Below are 23018 nucleotides of genomic sequence, written 5' to 3'. Positions count from 1 at the left end.
GAAATATTTGAACCAGGAGTAGATGTCTTTCTGGTTTGGGGTGGCCACACAGAAGGCCCGGAAAAGTGTGGGCTAAGACCCTGGCAGTCTGCAGGGGAGGCCCTGCCCAGCAGAGGGGCTGTAACACCAACTGCCCCCTCAGAGGCTTACCTCTGCACTATCCCTACCCAGAGGCAGATTCTGCAATGTTAGGAAAGAAGGACCCCCAAAAAAACCCCTTCAGAGCACAGGACCCTCATTCCAGCCAAGCCAAAGAGGCAAGTGCCAGCCTCCAAGATCTCACCGGCAGCCCAGGCATGGATTAAATAGTGTGGGCAGGGTCCTGGGTTCCTGCCCCTACACCATCCATGCTTTGGGAAGTTAGAACTGCTACCCCCAAAGTCTGAAGAGTGGTTCTGTGAGAAGGGGCTGCAGTTCCACACTAAAGTAAAAGCGTGCTTTCCCAAACAGGACCGCAAAACAATGGCACCTGCTGCCGCCCAGGGCAAACAGGTTGTATACAGCAAGACAGTTGTCAGAGTTCCCGTCATGGCTCAGTTGTTAACGAATCTGACTAGGAACCGTGAGGTTGCAGGTTTGATCCCTGGCCTTGCTCAGTGGGTTGAGGATCCAGTGTTAAGTGCCGAACTACGCCACGGGCAGATCTGAGCCACGTCTGCTGTGGTGTAGTTCACAGATGCAGCTCGGATCCTGCATTGTTGTGGCTGTGGCATAGGCCGGCGGCTACAGCTCCGATTAGACCCCTAGCCTGGGAACCTCCATATGCCGCGGGTGCAGCCCTAGAAAAGACAAAAGAAAAAAAGAGACAGTAGTCATCATCACCCCACCCCTCCCACCCTCTGCTCCAGGATGGGTGCTATGCTGGTGGAGTTGAGCGGGAGGGGCCATGAGACATTTTCTCCCACCTCTGCCAGCTTCTGCTTCTGCTCCTGCTCCAAGACCTAACAGAGACATCTGAACTTGACACAGACCTCTGAACTTGACACTGGGTTTTCAGATGTCAATTGGATGAAAGTAGAAGGATCTATTTTGGTATTTGCAGCAATTACTTATTGGATGACTTCAATCCATGCTTGAATGCCAGGGAGCATCTCATGTTCCTTAATTCATTCCTCTTACCAGAATTGTTAAGCTTCCCCAGGTCTGTGAACTACAACAGCAGCAGTCCTTTATGGAGGACTATGTGCTAAGAACTTTGCACACACTGAATCAATCATTCAGTCCTTCTAGTACTCTGTGAAGGAGCTACTGTTGTTATCAACATTTTTTTTACTGATAAGAAGGCTGATACTGGGGTTAAAATAATGTGGCCAATATTATAGACCTGGAAAAAATGCAGAAAAGATTTTAAATGCTGAAAATATGACTTTAAGCACTTCACAACTCCGGTGCTTAGTTGCTACACTCTGCCGTCAGTGTCTTGAGTGAATTTCTGAGGCAATTCTTTTACTATGGCAAAAATCCATTCTTTAATTAATTTAAACACACTTTTGTTTGGAAAAAAACATTTCATTCAAAAGGCATCTAGGAGTTCCCTGGTGGCTGAGCAGGTGAAGGGTCCACTATCGTCACTGCTGTAGCTCCGGTTACTGCTGTGGCGTGGGTTCAATCCCCGGCCTGGGAACTTCTGCATGCTGCAGGGGCCCAAAAAGTGGGCAGCAAAAGAAAGTACTAAAATGTCATACTGAGAGATCAGCAGTGTTGAGTAGGAATCCAGAGAAATCAATGTCAGTTACCCTCAACTAAAAAGTAATGTATAGGAATTCTCTGCAGGCTCAGTGGGATAAAGATCTGGTAGTTGTCACTGCTGTGGTGCAGGTTTGATCCCTGGCCCTGAAATATCTGCATTGCACAGGCACAGTCCAAGACAATAAAAATAAAAAGTAATATACAACATGTTCTCCCACTTGATTACTTGATTTGTAAACTAAGAATAGAGTTTATGCCCAGGCCCTGAATGTCCTGGTTGCAGAGTGGGAATTGTAAGAAGTTCCTTCACCAAGTCTCAAGATCTGGAACCTTGAGACTTAGAGTGGCATGATTGGACCTCCCACCCTATACCAAACTAGCTTTTTTTTTTTCCCTAAAAATCTGTTCATGAATTCCCCCTGGGTTGGTAGCCTCTCAAAAAAATGCTCTTCTCATTGTTTCAGGCCCCAGACAAAGTCACATTCAAGCACAGTCTGCAAGGAGCACTTCAAGTTCTGTTCCCAGGCAGGTGGCAGACACTTGGGATACTGCAGCATCTTGAATGTTTGTATTGCCAGGGGTCTGTGAAGCCTTTGTGGGCATCATTTTCAGGATATTGAAAGCACCAATTCTAAAACTGAGCTTGACTGCATTTCTACATGAAGGAATTAAATAATAGCAGCCATTTGTTTTACAGGTTAACAATGAACTATTTGATCAAAGCGACTTGAAACCTGGATTCACAATGGCTGTCAGCCAATGAAATTGAGATGCTGGCACTTCCCTGAGAGACCATAAAGGGAAAAGCCCAAGTCTTCAGGAGGTAGGAATGTTGGAGTGGGTCCATTATGGGCAACAAATCCACCCACTTTTAACCGCAAGCAATGACACTCAGGGATGCCCCTTCACCTAGAGACTTAGAAAGACATTGGTAAGGAAGACCCAGCACCCACAGAGCCTCAGTGAAGGCTGCAGACAGTGGTGGGAGATGCCACCAATGGACCTGAACTCTTGGAGTAGCAGGCTCAGATGCCATGGCTTAGCCTACAGAGGTGGTAGACTCAATGGCCCTCATAAACCCTGAGAATGGAGGAGAAATCAGAGCATTTTAATCCATTGCCTGTGAGACAGTGGCTAATTGACCCCAATGTCTGTAGGAATGACATAGATGCAAACCTATGAAGGTTCCACTTGGTATATATAATCTTAGAAAAACTAGGGCTGAGGGGCTCATGGACTCTGATTTTGGCCCCAGGTTTAAGCCAATACACAGACTCAGGGCCCCTTTGTTGAGCAGGAGCCCTACATCATGGCCATAAGTCTATACCATGATTCTTCCTCCAAGTCTTTCCCAGAGGAAAGGAGCTGTCCCCAGGATGACTGTCCAGAGGAAAGGAAAATAATCAGTATTCCTGGAGTCATTCCATTCTGGCTAGAATTTTTAAAATTCCCTGGGGACACAAAATGATATCAAGGTCTAGGGTCAGAAACGGGGATATGGAAATCAGGGCATAAACAATCTATTTATCCATGATAACCTTCCAGGAGCCCAGAAAACTGATTGGATCTCACCTGCGAGGGCCAGGAAAGGGTTTTGATGCTTACCCCTGGACTAGAGCCACTCGTGTGTCTTTTTTTAGGGCGCACCCGCAGCATATGGATGTTCCCAGGCTAGGGGGCAAATTGGAGCTGCAGCTGCCAGGCTACACCATAGCCACAGCAATACAGGATCTGAGCTACATCTTCGACCTGCACCACAACTCATGAGAATGCCAGATCCTTAACCCACTGAGCAAGGCCAAGGATCGAACCCCAGCCCTCATGGATACTGGTCAGGTTTGTTACTTCTGAGCCACAATGGGAATTCCTCTAGCAGAATGACTTTATAATGTGAATATATCACATGCGTGAAATGTTAGCTCCACTTTGTACAAACAAGAGGTTGAGGTTTCTCTAATAATCTTTAAATATTATATTAAACATATAATATTTAAAAAGAGAAAATGACATCCAGGGTTAAGAGTTTTCTGTTTTCCAGACTTCCCACTGTGGCACAGAGGGTTAATGATTCAGCTTGTCTCTGTGGTGTTGCTGGTTTAATTCTGAGCCTGGCTGTGGTGTAGGTTGCAGCTGTGAGTCAGTTTCAATCCCTGGGCCCAGGAACTTTCACACGCCATGTGTGTGGCTGAAAAGGGGGAGGAAAAAAAAAGAGTTTCCTGTTTTCCAAATTGTGCTCTGTCAAGTCCTTGAAGTGGAGCAGAGCGTCAGGGAATCTTACCAGCCAGTCACCTCTGAGAAGGCTTTACACAGTAGGCTCCCTTAAAGATTGGAAGACTGGGGGGGGGGGAGGGAGTTCCCGTTGTGGTTCAGTGGGTTAAGAACCCGACATAGTGTCCGTGAGGATACAGGTTTGATCCCTGGCCTTGCTCAGTGGGTTAAGGATCTGGCATTGCCACAAGCTGCAGTGTAGGTCACATTTGTAGCTTGGATCCCAAATTGCTGTGGCTGTGGCATAGGCTGGCAACTGCAGCTCTGATTTGACCCTTAGCCTGGGAACCTCCATATGCCACAAGTGTGGCATAAAAAGAAAAAAATATTGTTTCGAAAACAATTAATAATGCTATTTGGGTCTGTCTCTCTGTCACTCAATGTACCAATGAATGGAGATGGTAATAGGAAATTTCCTGGATAGACCAAGGTCATGAGTGTCCAGTCTATAGAATAGCATCTCCTGCTGCGTATGTGGTGTGTGTCTGATGAGACTGCCCAAATGACTCCAGCTCCACAACTGAAGCAGATGTGGCTTGCTCCGCCCTGGAGCAGCTTATGGGGGAGACCAGGGCTCCAGCATTGGAGGTGATGTTAGAAGCAAAGACGGAGCTCTCTCTAGGTCCAGACTTGGCCCTTCCTCTGGCTCTGCAGCTGCTCAGGGTCTTGGAGCTGGCGCTGGAGCAAGGAAAGGAGTAAAGTTCACAGAGCTGACTTTTCCTATGCCTTTACAAAAATAGTAATGATCCCATAGCAAGGAAAGGAATGAACCCCGCCCTAGACTTCTGTCCCCCTTTCCCTCTGGCTCTGCCTCAGTGAGCTCTAGAAGTTCTGCTTGACCAAGAAAGGGGGAGCATGAGCGAGGCCAGGGATTGAGCCCGCAACCTCATGGTTCCTAGTCGGATTCATTTGACTGAAGAACGAATTAAACGCTGAGCCACAACAGGAACTCCTATTCACTGATTTTTCTTAGTGCAGAGCAAAAATGCTTGTAGGTAGCAGGTACTTAATAGATACTGTTGAATGAGGGAACCCCCAACCAGAACCAAGCTAGTTATCTGAGTGGGTCTGGAGCCCTCTACTGGCCCCCAGATTCCTTAATCCAGCCACATCAAGGGCAAGGACCAGGAATAGCTGGATGGAATCTCAAAAGGTCTTTGCAAGTAGGAGGCAGGTTGCTTTCCATGAGCTCTTCCAAACTCAGAAAGGCCATGGGCCAGTGAGGAAAGAGGCAAAGAGCCTCTTCATTATAGGGAGATGTTAAGAAACAGAAAGACATCTGGACAGGTTGAGCAACCTTCTCCGCAGAGCCAAGCACCAGGTAAGCACTACTATGGTTTATCTGATGATTCTCTATAGTAATCCTATGAGGTTTGGTTATATTTTTTCCACCCCGCACCGTTTTTGTGTCATAAAAAACAAACATAACCTGGGTATCCAGAGATGGGCTGCCTGGCCTGACTTACCATCTGGATTTTGGATTCGGTGTCTGTCATTCTCTGTATAGATCATCTTCCCAACTTTGCACCTATCAGATTTTTCTGCACATCATGATCACAAACCATGAGGAGAGAAAGCTGCTGCAGGCCATCAAATACAACTGCCTAAATCAGCCGGCAAATGAAGTATCCTGTTTGAGCCTACACTGGGCTTGAACACCAAGACACAAGTACCCATGACCTTCCCCAAGATGTCTCAGGCTTCCTCTTCCCCATGCTCCCCCTTCCGCCATGCTCCACACCCTGAGGTACTTCTGCCAGAAGAACAGGAGCCATACTTCCCAAGTCCCCATCAGCCTGGCTCTGAGACCCCTGAGGGCTTGTGTCTTCCTTCTAATTGGATGCCTCTCTTTTTCCTGAAGGCTAAGTCTAGCTCTGCTAGCTAAGCCCTCCATTTCCCATTTGTTTGAAACATCAACCCCATCTGGGTATGCAGGTCCTGTGCCCTCCAAGGTAAGGCTCTATGTCGCTTTGTCTGCCCATTGCTCCCCACAAGCTTTCTGTGCCCCCAGCAGGTTCCCCCTTGAGGCTGTATAGTGTCTAATCCCTTCCTCCCACCACCGAGACTCTGCTCTACCTTCTGCTGGGAAGCCTACCAGTTAGGCACAACCTCTTCTTTGTGGACACTTAGTGCTGATCGGGACAGTGTTCCTCTCTGTCCCAAACACTTTGGGTGCCCTGTTCTGTGGGACAACTTTACCTCCTTCCAACCACCCTCGTGTCCCTAGAAGTCCTGATCCAGTTCCCTCTCCCACAACTCATGCCTTCCAGGAAGCTTTTCCACAGCCTCTAAGCAGAACAGAAACGAGCTGTCCCTCCCCCACCCAAGTCTGTCTGTGCAGATTCTAGCAGTCGAAACTGCTCCAGGCCCTGATCAACAACTCCAGGCTCATGATGCTCAGAAAATCAAAACCACTTTGTGATTAATGTGAGTTTCCTCAGACTCTGCAGACTGGCTTGGAGAGCAAACACTGGCCTCCAGCATCAGCTCCAAGGCCTTTCCAGCATGTCTGCCCTCTGAGAGAAGGCCCCAGCTACCCACTGGCTGTCCCCTTCTGTGGGATGGGAGGGGAATCCACTGTCTATAACTGAGCAGGACCCTGGGGGGGCCTTCCCAGAGTGGAGCCCCCTCATGTCCTCCCCCTGCCTTTTTGTCTGTAGAAAACCTTTAGTCAAAAATCAATTTAATCAGAGAAGTGAGAAAATATAGGAAAAAGGGAGTTCCCTTCGTGGCTCAGTGGTTAACCCAACTAGGAACCATGAGGATGCAGATTCAATCCCTGGCCTCCCTTAGTGGGTTAAGGATCTGGATTTCTGTGAGCTGTGGTGTAGATCGCAGACGTGGCTCGGAACCTGTGTGGCTGTGGTGTAGGCTGGCAACAACAGCTCCAATTAGACCCCTACCCTGGGAACGTCCATATGCCGTGGATGTGGCCCTAAAAAGACAAAATTTAAATTAAGTTAAATTAAATTAAATTTTTTTTTTAAAAAAAAGCTTGCAACACTCCAAATAATTTTGAGGATAAAATCAGTTAATACGTCTACTCTTAACCTAAACACATATGCCTTCCTCCTAACTCTGACTAGCCCTGGATGCTTCTTGGGCTATTTAGACACCTAGGAAATAAACTGAATATACAGTAGATGGGTTTATAAGCTTAACTCTTATCAATTTAATTTCAGGGGGAAGAGAACTTCCTCCGTGCCTGCAATGCAGGCTCTACCCTTCCCTCCTCAAGCTTCCTTTTGGGATGAGAACATTGCTACATATGCATAAATAAGAACAGAAGGACTTGGGGAGGTAGGGGTCTTCAGATATGTTCCTTCCTGGGCTGGTTTAGAGTTTAGTTCCTAAAACATCTTTCATGGCATATACCAGTGAGGCAGACTTTTCTATCTCCACACAGCCTTTCTGTTGAAGCGTGTTTACCTGTTGCTTCTGCTTCTGATAGGACAACTACAATGATTCAGGCTTTCTTCTCCACATTTAAGATCCAAGGATGCTCTCTCCACCATATGCAGGAGGCTCTCTACTCCTACCATTTATGAGCCCCCTCACTGAGTGGGACTCTGGAGCTCTGGTCAATAGTTTCAACTGCACTTGGTTGCAGTTAACTTTTCTCTGACCATGTTCCTTACCTCTAAGGAATAGATTACTTGGCTTCCTTCTGGCTTTGACTCTTGCACAATATTTAGCAATAACGTGAGATGTCAGTGCTATTCCCTGAATTAATCTAATCTGATTATGGTTATTTTGGCACCAGTTTAATGATACATAATTGGTCATTTGAACACTGGTAAGACAAAAGCCAAAAGACCACCTTGCTACATTTTTTATGCTATTGTCCCAAGCGAGGATTTTGCAAAAATTCAACTAGAGGAAATGGAGGGCTCCTGTGCTCAGAGCTCAAGCTACACCTATGTGTCTCAGGCCCAGAAAAAATGGCTTTACTTGAACACAGTTTTCCCTAGGCACCCATATTTTCAGTGTGTTCATTTAGTATAACTTGCATCATGTTATAGCAGAAAATTTTATACCAGTGACATAGTCATGCAACACTCAAAAGAACTTTGTTTCTGTGGAACGACATTAAAATGTTGATTTAAGGAAGTTCCCATCGTGACTCAGTGGTTATGAACCCAACCCAACTAGTATCCATGAGGATGAGGGTTCAATCCCTGGCCTCACTCAGTGGGTTAAGGATCTGGCATTGCCATGAGCTGTGATGTAGGTTGCAGCCATGGCTCAGACTCCATGTTGCTGTGGCTGTGATGTAGGCCAGCAGCTGCAGCTCGGATTTGACCCCTACCCCAGGAACTTCCATATGCCTCAGCCCTAAAAAGACAACAAAAAAAAATGCTGATTTGAATATTATGGCCTTTGTCGTATCTGAATGTAATTAGTAAGTGGCTTGGTTTTGAGGACGTAAGAAATGTAAATTTAAGAAATATATATCTGGTTTTACATATGCACATACTTTAAAGGCCATGTTTGGGGGTCTACAAGAATGTCATTGGAAGAGGTCTTTATATTATTCAAATTTGAGAAACACTACTGTTTGATTGCCATCTCTGTAATCTTTTTAGCTACTAATACCTTTAATCCTTCATTAAAAGCTGAGGTTTGGCTTATCCTTAGCTATCGAGACAATAATGTTGCAGAGCAAACCACCCCAAAACTCTTTTTAAGCAACAACCATAATTTATTCTCTTCATTTTTCACTGCAGGGCTACGGATTAACTAGGGTGGCTCAGCTTTACATACTTCATTCTCTATGTCAAGTTGGTTAACCAGGCAAAGGCACAAAAAGGGAGCACTAGAAGTGTCTTAAGGCCTGCACTCAAGACTGACACACTGTGACTTCAGCCTCCTTGCCATTAACCAAAGCAAGCAGCCTGACCAAGTTCAAAGTCAAAGGATGTGGAAATACATTCCTCCCACCTGGAGACAGGGCAAGGATATGGTGGCAAAGAGTGATGGACTGGGGCCAGCGATTTAGGCTATGATGATTGGTGATTGGCTGGGAACACTGTGTACTCTACCTTTGCCCTGTTTTGGCTAATAACACCTGAGCAGTCATACTGAGCAAAGTGTTTGCTAAAATAACTTTATAGTTCTAGACAAGCTAGGTGAGATAGACTATTCATCATTATACATGTGCACATATGTATACACACAAATACACAGTAGTTCCCAATAATACAGGGCACTTTGTTCTTGTGTATGTTTAAATTATGCATTATTTTCATGAGTATTGTGTTGGTTTCTACTTTACATCACAAATCCTGAGTGATGGGAATTGTTCACTACTGTTTTTTCTATGATATAAAACTAAATGTTACAAACTTATTCCATCTTCATGATTACACACATTACAGGGCAGGGTGGGTAAACAAGGGCAAATGAAACAATCTATTTTTGCCTGTTTAACCAGGTGCAGCATTTTGACATTTTTATGATATGCCAATTGACTTAATTCACTGACAACTCATTGACTTGTTTTGAAATCCAGGAACAGCAAATCTTCACAGTGAGGGATCTTCCTCCATTGCTATTTCAACTATCTTAATTCCTGAACTACCCTGTGAACTCTGAAATGATATTCACTGAAACATTCGTGAAGTTTTCATATCTTCATCTGACATCTCTTGTTAAAGCAGGGAACTGTCTGAAAAACTACCTTTTTTTTTTTTTTTGTCTTTTTGCCTTCTCTAGGGCCGCTCCTGTGGCATATGGAGGTTCCCAGGCCAGGGGTCCAATCAGAGCTGTAGCCACCGGCCTACACCACAGCCACAGCAACGCCAGATCCGAGCCACATCTGCGACCTACACCACAACTCACAGCAATGCCGGATCCCCAACCCACCTAGCAAGGCCAGGGATCGAACCCGAATCCTCATGGATGCTAGTCAGGTTTGCTAACTGCTGAGGCATGATGGGAACTCCTGAAAAACTATCTTTTTGGTTAATCCAAGGCACCAGCTATCTTAACTGCAATTTCTATGTAAAAATAAACTGCTCCCAAGCATTAATTCAAACTGTTGTGTCAGATCCCTTTTCAGAACATTAATTCCCGGATAGAAAGAAAGGAAGGAACTAGCCAACTGCTTCCCAAGAACAGCGACCCTAGCACAGTGCACCTAGCCTCCTGAGTATAATCAGAGGTCAGGTAACCCTGGTCATCCTGATTAGTTCAACTGTATTTACATACAAGATATATTTTAAGCTCATCCCAAACCAAGCGTTGGAACCCAAGAAGTCATTCAGTTTTAGCAGAGTGAGTTCCTGCAAGATGCCAGAGCAAGTAAGAAACCCCCTCAAAGCAAAGAGTTCGTCATCTTTCACAAGTTAGGAGGAGAAATATCAATGGGGGAGGCGGTGGGGAGGTGGATAAAATTCTTCCTAAACTCATCAAAGAAGGGCTGTATTCACAGTCTTAACTGATAAAATCAAGTCCTTAATTTCCCAATTGGAGGAGTGCTCTTTCAAGATTAAGAAAAACGTTCAGGAGTTCCCATTGTAGCACAGTTGTTAACGAATCCGACTAGGAACCAAGATTGCAGGTTCGATCCCTGGCCTCGCTCAGTGGGTCAAGGATCCAGCATTGCAGTGAGCTGTGGTGTAGGTTGCAGACGAGGCTCAGATCTGGCAGTGCTGTGGCTCTGGCGTAGGCCGGTGGCTACAGCTCCAATTAGACCCTTGGCCTGGGAACCTCCATATGCTGCGGGTGCGGCCCTAGAAAAGACCAAAAAAAAAAAAAAGTAAAACGTTCAGGCTTTCTTTGCCAAGGCACATGAATTCAAGTTCTTCAGTGAGGAGCCCTTCTTACTGCTTTTCCGACTCAGTGCTGAAAAGGCCCTTGTGAAGTCCCAGAGGTCGCCCCCTTGAGAAAAGTCTGGGTGAGCCAGCCAAGGGAGCCCTGGGCCTCCAGCCTCGTGTGGGCACACACTCTGAGGTCCTCCTGGCCCTATTCCTAATCCTCATCCCTTTTTTTGAGACACGACTAGGTACCTTCACTTTAAATCCTTCTTCAAGAAAATCTCAAGGTCAGATTTCAAAAAGTGTGGTTAACCTTGAGGACGCAGGTTCGACCCCTGTCCTCGCTCAGTGGGTTAAGGATCCAGCCTTGCTGTGAGCTGTGGTGTGTGGGTTGTACATGTGGCTGGGATCCTGTGTTGCTGTGGCTGTGGCAACAGGCCCGGAGCTACAGCTCTGATTCAGCCCCTAGCCTGGAACCTCCGTATGCCCTGGGTGCGGCCCTAAAAAGGGGTGGTGGTGGTTAAGGTTGGCCTCAGAGAGGTGGTGGTGGGTGAGGGGTGGAGGTGGGCCAAGAAAACAGCCAGGACGCTATTAAACATAAGCATCAAGCCTTGTGACACTCAGTAAGATTCAGTGCGAGATAGGGCCATTGGTTTGTTGGGGTCATTCTTTTTCCAGAGATTTTGATTCTAAAGAATAGAACTCCGGGGCGAGCGGGGACTTTGTGGGCCAGGAGTAAGGGTGTGGGCGCCAAATCCGGTTTCCAACCTCCCCGGACGACCTCGGTGTCCAATCAAAAGCAAACACTCCCTAAGGAGGTTGTCAGGAAGTCGCCAAGAGGCCGAAGGCGCAGCAAAGCTGGGACACCCCTCCGGCAGCAGGTCACCCCGCCCCTCCCGGGTCTCTCTCAGCTCCTCCGGGATCTAGCCACCGCCCCTCCCGAGCAATTGCTTTTCTAGTCCTCACAACTCTCCCTCCCTCCTCCCCTCCTCCCCCGCTGATTCCTTTGGCCACGCCCTCGCTACGATTGGCCGAACGCTTGGGCCGGGTCGCGACGCGATTGGCTCAGACGCCTGAATGCCGGCTTGGAGCGCCACGTGTACATAGGGGTTGGCCGGAAGGAGAAGGCTCCAGTTGACGCAGCCGGCCGGGCCAGGCCCTACGCTGGTGGCTATGGAGCCGGACGGGGACCAGCTGTCCGCGCGGCCGGCCCTGGAGACCGAAGGCCTGCGCTTCCTTCACGTCACGGGTGAGTCGGCATGGGCCGCTGGGCAGAGGGTTTGCGCCGCCATGTTCGGTGGGTGGTTCTCCGCTGTGCCCGGGCCAGGCCCGGCCGGCACCCGGCTGTCAGCGCCGCACGCAGGCCCGGGCAGTGGGCCCGGAGCGCGCGTGGAAGCCCTCCCAGAGCGGCGCTTCCCTGGGCGGCGCCGTCGACTCTTTTTTTGCGCTAGTCCTTTACTCGATACGGAACAAGCCTTTCCGGGTTGCGGTTACTGGGGTCACTCGCCTCTTGGTGTTTGCCTCAGGCCTCGGCTCCCCGCCCCAAGCGCACCCCCGAAACCCGGCGCTGTGTTAGCCCCGCAAAGCCAACCCTTTCTATATGTTGGCAGAATCTGAAAGGCCTTTGGTCTCCTGAGTCAGTACACTTCCCTTCACCCCTCGAAACCCGGCTGGCGTGCCCTACATCCTCCGGACTTGCCCCCTGGTGTTCCCCAAGTGGTTGAGAAGTCCCTTCTCAGTGGTCCCTGAATTGTCGCACTTCTCCCTGTTGTAACTGCCTGCTTAGGAGATCTCAGCCAGACCGGGAAGGAACTAGGCTCATTTTGCCTTTGTGGAATTTCATGGAAAAGCCCCGTCTTAGTGTCATTTTTCCTTTCTTGAAAACTGTTTCTTCTTTCCAGTGGGCTCCCTGCTGGCCACCTATGGCTGGTACATCGTCTTCTGCTGCATTCTTCTCTACGTGGTCTTTCAGAAGCTGTCTACCCGGCTGAGGGCCTTGAGGCAGAGGCACCTGGATGGAGCTGCTGCTGCCCTGGGTTAGTGCCTGATAAAAAATCAAGGCGTGGCTTTACACTTACTTAAATATTTCAAAAGTTAGTCTGATATTAAGAGTAAGAAGTACAACTCTATATAGGAGGGAAACTATTTTATGCTTCTGAAATTGATTTTGGTGAATGTACCATAGGTTTTTGTTTCACTTGCAGCTTTTAATGGGAGAAAAACCCTGCTTGATGGTGTGTAGGGCACTCCCTGTGTATCTTGCTGCGTGGTTTTTCACTTAACAGCATAGGTTAAAGCTTCACATTTTCTCCATATCCATGGCTCTTGCGGGCTAACTCTGAGCTATCTCTAGAGCCATTGTGAGTGACAAGAAACTCTTTTAGTTTTTCACAGCCACTGCATTTTGATTTCCTCATCAGACCTGATATAGATTATTACACTTGGCTGTTTCAAAAACACATTCCCCTGAACCAGTAGCTTTTAAGTAGTTGGATGCTAACAGTTGCTGAGGACGTATCCTCCAAAAATGTTAAATGTTTTGAACATAACAGCATAATTAAATACAAATTATCGGTCCTCTGAGTCACCACAATTAGTGCAGCTGGGGAGGAAAGCAAACATCGTAACACAAAAGTAGGCATGAGTAGAAAGATTTAGAAAATTCCTTCACTCTCCTCTACTATGAAACCCTACAGTCCTGCCGGTCTCTCAGTATTTTTGATTGTTGGTTATACATGCAACAACAGACCACAATTGTAAATTTTGCTTAAGTTGCAGGATTTTAGGAGTTCCCGTCGTGGCTCAGTGGTTAACGAATCCGACTAGGAACCATGAGGTTGCGGGTTCAGTCCCTGGCCTTGCTCAGTGGGTTAAGGACCCGGCGTTGCCATGAGCTGTGGTGTAGGTTGCAGACGCAGCCCAGATCCCACGTTGCTGTGGCTGTGGCGTAGGCTGGTGGCTACAGCTCCGATTCGACCCCTAGCCTGGGAACCTCCATATGCCGAGGGAGCTGCCCTAGAAAAGGCAAAAAGACCAAAAAAAAAAAAAAAAAGTTGCAGGATTTTATGAAGTGGATGTTGGTGGTGTTAGGGAATGACGGCTTTAGTCACCTGGTATAACCATTGCTGGCAATGGGAGACCTGCCCACAACTGGAGTAGATTTATAAAATATAAGATACTAGGATGGGCACCTCAGAAAAGAAGTTTATTTTATTAACACATCAATTAAAAAAATGTGCAGTAAAAGTTGTTTCCTTGTGTTGTAAAATTTTGTTAGAAAAATTAGGTTCGAGGAGTTCCCGTCGTGGCACAGTGGTTAACGAATCCGACTAGGAACCATGAGGTTGCCGGTTCAATCCCTGGCCTTGCTCAGTGGATTAAGGATCCGGCATTGCCATGAGCTGTGGTGTAGGTTGCAGACACGGCTCGGATCCTGCATTGCTGTGGCTGTGGTGTAGGCCGGTGGCTACAGCTCTGATTAGACCCCTAGCCTGGGAATCTCCATATGCCGGGGGAGCGGCCCTAGAAAAGGCAAAAAGACCAAAAAAAAAAAGAAAGAAAGAAAGAAAGAAAGAAAAGAAAAATTAGGTTCAAAAAACTGCATACTATAACATTGTAAATCAACTATAATTTTAAAAAATTAAACACAAATTAAAAAAAACTCTGACACATTATTTGATTTTATTCTAAGAATGACCCAACGGTTAGGAATGTTACCACAGTTCATATTTCTATAAAGTGGAACTATAATTTTGTTTTTTTATTCTTTTATTATCTTTGAAAAAGATAATAGTCCCCCTAAAAAAGATCTAGTCCCCTCTGCCACACCACACTACTGTGCTTTTTTTGCCCCTGTTCCATGTGGGTTCAGTTTGGTGACCTTTCTCAACTGCCAGCTCTCTGTAGGTAATGATTATTGCCTATCCTTTGGATGGTACTGAGGTTATAATCTAGAAGAAACAAACTATACGTTCTAGTTTGTTTCCTAGTTGAAAAAATTAGTCACACCACTGTGTAGTTCTCCTCAGTACTCCTTAACAGGGTGGTCTGATTAGAGAGCAAATAGAGAGCTTGATTGTCTCTATATAATTTGTTCTGTTTTATAAACCAGATATCTGGATAAGTTGTTTCTATTAATGCTAGCTGGAAAGATTTTTCTTTTTATTTTTTTTCCTGTAGAAACAAGGAAAAAATATCTAAAGATCTTTACCTTTCTGGTACAGATTTGGGCTACTTAAGCGTTGGCTAATGATCAAAAAACTTTGTTTCCTTGGTTATTTTCTAGAATTCTGGTCAACCTAGGGACTGGGTGTTAGGAGGTATCCTATTGTGGAATGGAATCCCACTGTAGCCATCAGAGCAGTTACATTTCAATCACAGAGCCTCTGCCACTTTCTGAATTGGAATTGCTCGGTGAGCCCAGAAATCTGTTTCGAACAGATTTCTGATGTTGTGGATATTTAACAGGGTCTAAGAACTATGGCTGCGGGATAGTCCCCTGCCCCCTTAAGCACTAAAATACATACAAAGGAGTAGACTTATTCATGTGAAAATACATTTTTGCATTGTCTGACTTCTGTGTACTTCGAATATTATGGACCCTAAAGAGTTCCCATTTTATATTACACAAGGTGCTTTATCCCAAATTTTTTCTGACATTTTAGAACCTGATGTTGTTGTTAAACGACAGGAGGCTTTAGCAGCAGCTCGTTTGAAAATGCAAGAAGAATTAAATGCACAAGTTGAAAAGCATAAGGAGAAGCTAAGACAGGTATGAATTGGTTTTAGTTTGAATACATGTTCTTAAGTTTGAGGTTTAGTGAAAGAAAAAGTGGGTAAAAGTGTGTGTGTGTAGCTAACTATTGCTCAACATGTTTTCCTTGTGTACTTTCTTACATTTCTTACTGTTTAGGGGGGAAATAACTCTTAAAGAAGAGTGTCTGTTATTTATGTTTTTACTTTTGAGTGGTTTCCTTACAGCATTTCATTCAAAACTGTGTGCTGTGCATAGGAGTCTTGCCAGCAGACACACAGAACACGCATTCAGCCTCTTGCCCCATGATTGGTGTCAAGCCAGGCATCTCACAAGACCTGGATTGGTGGAGTCACTTTTCACTAGATTGAAGGAGAGCCAGGGGAGGGTTGTGATGGGCTCAACCCAGGGTTGAGATGGAGAGTAGAGAGAGGGCAGGAGATGGAAGATGGGGGGTTGGCAAGAGCAGGAGATAGAGTTTTGAAAAACTGTTTCAAAGACACAGGGTTTGGTGGTGGGGGTGGGAAAGAACCAGGGCTGATGGTTGCAACTAGTGGGGTGTGCTGCTTTTCATGGACTCACATCACCCACCACATTGGACCCCGTCTGTGTAACTGAAGGGACTGAATGTGGACTCTGCTTTTTAGCTTCAGTGCAGATGTTTCTAGGCTCCTCTCCATCCTCTCAGAAGGAAGCCAGAAAAGTTGGTCTTCCTGGTCTTGCTTGTCTCTGGTGTTGGCAGGGTGGAGTGCCTTTCAGCCACTGCTGGTAGCTTTAGTGTTGTGCATTGTCATCCAGTCCATGGCTGATCTCCCCAGCTTGGCCAGAGCTCAGAGGGAAAGGCCAGAACAGGACGCCGCCTGCTGCACACACGCACCGGCTCGGTCTCAGCAGCCTTCCTCAGTGGTTAGTGGGTTGCCCATCCTCCACTTAAATACTGTCACTAACCTAAAATGTACTAGCACGTTCCTATTATTTATATAATTTTCTAAGTTACATGAGGTTAAAAAAAATTTGTAGTATAAAAAATCCCTGCTATGAAAATTAAATTCTCTGCCTTTCTTGCTCCCTTATCTGCTGCTACCTAAGTGTTCCTATATTTTTTAGGTATTTTTCCAGAAATAATATTTATCAATATGTGGACACATACATACATCATTTTTCCATAGAAATGGCAGCATGGTATACATAGATGCCATTTTTGAGCCATTTTATTTTAACCTTTTTCTTTGCTGATTTTCAGCCAATTACTCTTTTGTTTCTGGAGCTGTAGAGTAATTCCACTTGTCAGAATTAATGACTTGAGGGCATAAGTTTTTGCTTTAGCTAAACAGCCTGGTCATTTATGGAGCTTAAAAATTTTTTCTTGAAAGATTATTATTTTTTAATTGTAATATGATCCTCCCCAAATTGGAAAGAGGACAAAAGCCTGTGTTCAGTTTTAAAGTTGTTATATATAGCATATGTGGTTTTGTCTCATGCCTTTAACAAAATTAGCAAACAGTCTGCCTGACTCACAGCTCGGTCAGCTGTCATGTTTGTGGTCTCAGGTCTCAGCTGTGTTCCATTCTGGTGTTCTCCATGTTAGCTGTGAACATAAAACAACCTTTAGGTCAAGAGATGGTTTCCTTCTTGACCTCCTGTCTTTGCAGACAGTGAAAGCATTGAAGTGACAGGCGTTTGGGTTTAGAAGTGGTGGACCCTGAAAGTCATGGCAATGGTTTTTTGGGATATGTGCTTTCTAAGGCACCTTTTTACAATCTTAGTGACATCACAGTTTAACCAGAACCAGAATGACGTATGGTTTGGGTCTGGATTCCATTGGGCATGAGAGAGTGGGTGGCCTTTGCATGCACATAGTCTCTGGTGCCCAGTTGCTTGCTCTTCAAGGAGTAGAAAGCAGAGGCAAAGACCCAGGGTGCTGTACCCCCACCTCCTCCAGCCCTAGGAACCTGCTCACCGTATAATCACAAGCTTTCTAAGTGCTCATTGTTGGACATAATCCTCTGCTGTTCCCCTAGTACCTGACTTTCAAAGCACTTCCAAATCTGCTCTCATTGGATCCCGACAGCCTACGAAACAAAGGGCTTAAATGACTTTCCTCAGGGAACACAGCCGGTAGCAGCAAAGCAGGCCTGCCAGTCATGCTCACCCTTTCCACATGACCAGAAGTGTCCAGCTTCAGAAGAACTGAGTCGACACTTTTTTCCCTAATGGCTTTTTGCTTTCTTTAATGGTGTACAAAACCCAAAGGTTCTGCTTGTGAGTTAAACTCACACCACTAGATGGCAACAGTTTTATTAGTGGAAGAAAGTGAAGGGCAAGCAAAGGTGTATTTTGAAGGATCTTTCAGTGAAAAACAGCACAATTATGTTTTCTTGGAGAAGGACGGCAGCTTATGAATTCATTCTGTACCATGTGTTATTCTTCCTCAGCTCGAAGAAGAAAAAAGGAGACAGAAGATTGAAAGATGGGACAGCGTGCAAGAAGGAAGAAGTTATAGAGGAGATGCAAGGAAGCGTCAGGTGATGGAGCATTCAGCCCAGCAGGCTCTTTTCAAGTAGATGCAGGTTCCTAGACTGGAATATTTTTAGCTGGATTCTTAAGCCTGTGTGTGTTCCAACAGGAAGAAGATAGCCCTGGACCTTCTACTTCATCAGTCATCCCGAAACGAAAATCTGACAAGAAGCCTTTGCGGGGAGGAGGTCAGTATCCAGCGTGAAAGCATGCTGAACAATTACAGAACAGAGTTCCCTTTAAAAACTGGTTTCTGTTTCTTTGTGTCGTCTATAAATTGAAACTAATTCCGAAGTTTAAGATTATGAAGATGAAATTAAAGAAACAGATGCAGGGCAGCCTTCAGTGGCTGGAAGTGGCCAACCTGCTGAGCCTTGTTGTTGCCCAGTGGGCTTCAGGCAAGGATGTGGGCAAAGGCCTGTTTCCAGGAGGCCTGTCACCTCCTTGGCCTCAGTGTCCACTCAGTTCCAGGTAGCACTCAATAAGCAATCAGAAAAAGAGGTGGCCCAAGGCCCCCAGTAAATGATGGGATGGTTGCACCTGTGTTTTAGTATTCTCACTTGATCCCACACAGCCCTGTAAGGGGAGAGGTGAGTGGGGTGAGGACTAGTTCACGCATCTTGGAGGTGAGTGTGTCCACGGTCCAGGACACAGCGGTTCTGGTCTTTCCAGCCAGGTTGTCTTGTTTCTTATAAATGACTTTCTCAAGGAGGCAGGGACAGGTGCTCATTCAGAGGGCTGCCTTCTGTGTGCAACATCCCAAGCTCTGTGGCTGATAACATGGCCGTCTGTCTTTATCCCAGTCTTAAGGACTATCACATCCTTTGGGGAAGATGGGACTCGCAGCCAGATGAAAATAAGCCATCCTTTGTGATTTGCCAGGAGGCTCACATTAATCCTGAGTGGGGGAGGGGAAGGCAAAGGCACTAGAAGGCTTTGTAGGATGATGCTCTATTCTCCATCTTGGGAGAGGGGTTTTCTATGGGGAGGGGCTGCAGAAGCAGAAGTGTGGAAGCCTGGATGGCCTCCTGGAGGACCGTGGGGTGCCTGGAACATAGGCTCTGTGCAGCCTGGATATACGCTGGGCTGCCCTTAAAGGTTGGACTCGGATCCCCTGTGCATTAGGAACCCAAAGCTGGCTTGCTGTAGGGGAGTGGTGTGTGTCTGAAGAAAAGTTGCATGGCTTCTTTTATTCCCACCAGAAAGTCAGCCCAAAGTGTCATCACAGGATAAAGTATTTTTGTCATCTGGCAACTGAAAGTTTTATGAAAATGTCCGTGAGGCTAGGATATATCTTCGCAGCACTTTCACTTTGCATGTCAGGCTCACAGTATTACATCTAATACAGAATGTTTCAGCACTGTTCTGCTTCCTTTCTCTGCCACAGGTTACAACCCTTTGTCTGGAGAAGGAGGTGGAGCCTGCTCCTGGAGGCCTGGCCGCAGAGGCCCGTCATCTGGTGGATGAGGCTAAGAATCTTGCTAGTGTCGCTTTTGACATTAGCAAGATGAATCCTTAACCCTCAATTGCCTTACGCATGCTTTTCACAGTGACTAGCAGGAGGAGGGGGCTTTCTTTGTGTTCTTAGCCATACTCACGTCTTCAAGCATTAAAGCAGCATAGGGCGTGGACATGGTTGCTTGGCAGCAGTTGGCAATTGCCCACACTCCTCTGAAGCCAGTGACTGCGGTCATTGATTCCATGGGTAATTAATTGCTATTTGGTAGCTAAAGGCCTCCAATGATTGGTGATCTTGATAAAAGAGACCTAGCAATGTAGTGATCCTTCAAGTTAAGAGGTCCTTGCTGGCAGAAAAGTCTCTGTGACAGGTTGCGTTGAATGATGTCTTCCTTGTAAATGGTGAGCCCACCAGCGAGGAGCACTGATGCAGACAGTTGATAGGGTTGTTTCTGTATATTTATTTTTATGTACAGAACTTTGTAAAAAAGAAACTGTAAATATTAAAAAAAAAAACTGCAAAGAACATTTTTGAGCATCTTTATTAAATTTAAGGAAATTTCTTTATGAACTTGAATTTACCTAACATTACACAGCTTTCTGTCATTCACAACCTCCTACTAATACTACGTATTTTCCCTTCTCGTTATTCCTCACCTGCAGTGAGCATGGCAAGTGGCACATGGCTGCAGTGATTCAAGAGTTGGCAGACTCCTTGGGGGTTACCCACAAAATCAGAGCACTTGGAGTTGAGTGGTTCTAGGTGCCTGTGGGCTATCCCTGACCTCATTGCTACGTCCCCTTGTCTAGAGCCTCTGTTGGGTATGCTCTGAAGGGCAAGATAGTAAATATTTCAGTTTTGCTCCCCCAGCCCCCCGACTTTTTAGGGCCTTACTCACAGCGTATAGAGGTTCCCGGTCTAGGAGTCGAATCAGAGCTACAGTTGCCAGCCTACACCACAGCCACAGCAATGCCAGATCCTTAGCCCACTGAGCGAGGCCAGGGATTAAACCCGTGACCTCATGGTTCCTAGTCCACTGTGCCATGATGGGAACTCCAGTTTTACATTTTTAAAAGATTGTTTAAAAACATTTAAAAATTCTTGGCTCATGGGCTGGATTTGTCCTGCCTGCTGCAGTTGGCTGATCTCTGCTTCAGGTCTAGATTATGAGAAAGAAAAAAAATCAACCTTCGGAATAGTGATGATTACCTCCGAAAGCATTCCAGAATATTCTCAGATCTACATCAGTCAACATTTGTTGGGTAGTGAATATGTGGAATATTCTGTAGCTATCTCTTCTGACATATATATAAAGGAAAAAGTCTGATCTCATAGGGCTTCAAATCTGTGGAGACTGAAAAATGGGACCTTAAAGACAGTGTGATCACAAACAAATAGATTGGAAGAGTCAAAACCAAGTATTTGAATCTGGAGACATTTGAGTGAAGTTTTGACTGGAGGAGATTGGGGATTCCCAGTGGAAGACAAGATCATTGAAAACCTGGCAACTCCTCAAGAGTTCTTTATAGTATATTTTCTGCAGCTGAAAACTTGTGTTAAGCAGCTCTCAGCTCTTCATTTCAGAAGTAGAAGGGGGAGTTCCCAACGTGGTTCAGTGGTTAATGAACCCAACTAGGGTCCATGAGGGTACAATACAGGTTTTTTTTTTCGTTTTTTTTTGGTTTTTTTTGGTTTTTTTTTTGGTCTTTTTGCTGTTACTTGGGCCGCTCCCGAGACATATGGAGGTTCCCAGGCTAGGGGTCGAATCGGAGCTGTAGCCACCAGCCTACGCCAGAGCCACAGCAACGCGGGATCCGAGTCACGTCTGCAACCTACACCACAGCTCACGGCAACGCCAGATCCTTAACCCACTGAGCAAGGGCAGGGACCGAACCTGCAACCTCATGGTTCCTAGTCTAGGATTTGTTAACCACTGCGCCACAACAGGAACTCCTACAATACAGGTTTGATTCCTGGCCTCGCTCAGTGGCTTAGGGATCTGGGGTTGCCCTGAGCTGTGGTGTAGGTCACAGAAGTAGCTCAGATCCTGAGTTGCCGTGGCTGTTGCTTAGGCTGGCAGCTACAGCTCTGATTCAACCCCTAGCCTGGGAACCTCCATATGCCACGGATGCGGCCCTAAAAAGACAAAAAGTAGAAGGACACGTTTCACTACACTATTAGATAAAACTTTTCCCTCAGACCTCACTTTTTTCCCATAAATTTTAGGAATTACAGTCATGAGCACATAGGAAGAAACTGAATTCTGTGGACCCACTTGTACCCGATACTTTTGCATGGCAGCGGTGGAGGAGGTGGTGCCGTGTGGAGAATTGATGGGGAGATAATAAAGCGGCGAGGAAACTGATTTGTATAATAGCATGTGAAGGGCAATCACCACCATCATCTTGTGTGGTAGGTACTTCTAAGTAACCTTGGTTTTCAGAAACTGAAGCTTAGAGGGTCGCCTGGTCCAAGACCCTGATCAGTGTAGTCCACTTTGTCCTTGCGTTCCTAAGAGCCAGAAGCCTTAGATAACCGAGGTGGGGACCTTGATCTAGCTAATGAAAGTTACCATGTGGAGTAGTGACTACTTGGGTGAAAATTGTATGCTGTGAATCTAGGGCAATAGGCATTTCAGAAGGGTGACCCGGGGTTGCCAGAGGCTTGAAAGAATGAGGAAGTGGGGCCAGAACCTGAGGCCCATGGGGAAGAAGGGACCTGGTCAGAGCCCTGTCAGACCAGGCAGGACACTGCTTCATGCCTCAGCGGAGGGGCTGCCACAGGAATACCAGCGTGAAGCCAGTGTAGACTGCCAGCGGCTTGGAGCCACTGCAGGAGACACTTAGGAGCTGGGAAGTTTTAAGTGATGAATGTGTGACCCAATCCATCCTGGTCACAGGACAACATTAGGGCATTGTGAGCAGGCTACACGCAGACCTTCAGTTGCAATTTTCTTTCTGGTGGTGAAAATTCTGTCTTGAGCCAAAAGCACCTGCCTCTGCCTGAGGAGAAAACCACACCTTCCTTCTCAGGGACCACTCTTGCCTCTCTTCCTCTCCTCCACATGCAGTCTTTGCCAACCACTCCTCAACAAATTTCTTTTAAAAGGATAAACTATTGTTTGTTTATTTTTTTCTTTTTTGGCTACCGTGTAGCATATGAAGTTCCCTGGCCAAGAGTTGCAACCTATGCCACAGCTGCAGCATTGCTGGATCCTTAACCCACTGTGCCAGGCTAGAGATCAAACCTGTGTCCCTGCCGCTCCAGAGACACTGTCAATCCCTTTGCACCACAGAGGGAGCTCCTCCTGAGGAAGTATTTAAACATGCGAAGTCCCTCATCATGTTGGAACAAGGGCATAGCACATGCTCAAAGCCCTGGTTTAATCTGCTGCCCTTTCCTGTAGCACAGGCTCCGAGTTGTCTCTACGCATCCTGCTCAATGCTGAGTATGCTCTTCTGGATCATGACATTGCGCACTTCGGTGGAGTTTCTGATCTCATCTCACTCGACCTTCCTTGCAGCCCACCATTCTCCTGACTTCTGTAGCACCACACTCTCTGGGTCTAGCTCCC

General features: G+C 46.3%; 1 protein-coding gene across 1 annotated transcript; it reads left to right on the top strand.

Annotated features, from left to right (window-relative positions):
* Positions 1-11798: 11798 nt before the first annotated feature.
* SELENOS (selenoprotein S) lies at positions 11799-20088 on the top strand. The gene is made up of 6 exons (XM_047766854.1): positions 11799-11964; positions 12617-12751; positions 15380-15486; positions 17904-17993; positions 18095-18173; positions 19373-20088. The coding sequence occupies exons 1-6, from the start codon at positions 11889-11891 to the stop codon at positions 19450-19452; spliced, it is 567 nt and encodes a 188-aa protein (XP_047622810.1). The 5' UTR covers positions 11799-11888; the 3' UTR covers positions 19453-20088.
* The last annotated feature ends 2930 nt before the right edge of the window (positions 20089-23018 follow it).

Source organism: Phacochoerus africanus, chromosome 2, assembly GCF_016906955.1.
Source record: "Phacochoerus africanus isolate WHEZ1 chromosome 2, ROS_Pafr_v1, whole genome shotgun sequence".
Lineage (NCBI taxonomy): Eukaryota > Metazoa > Chordata > Mammalia > Artiodactyla > Suidae > Phacochoerus > Phacochoerus africanus.
The sequence above is the reverse complement of the archived record's forward strand: the minus strand, read 5'-3'. Positions and strand labels throughout refer to the sequence as shown.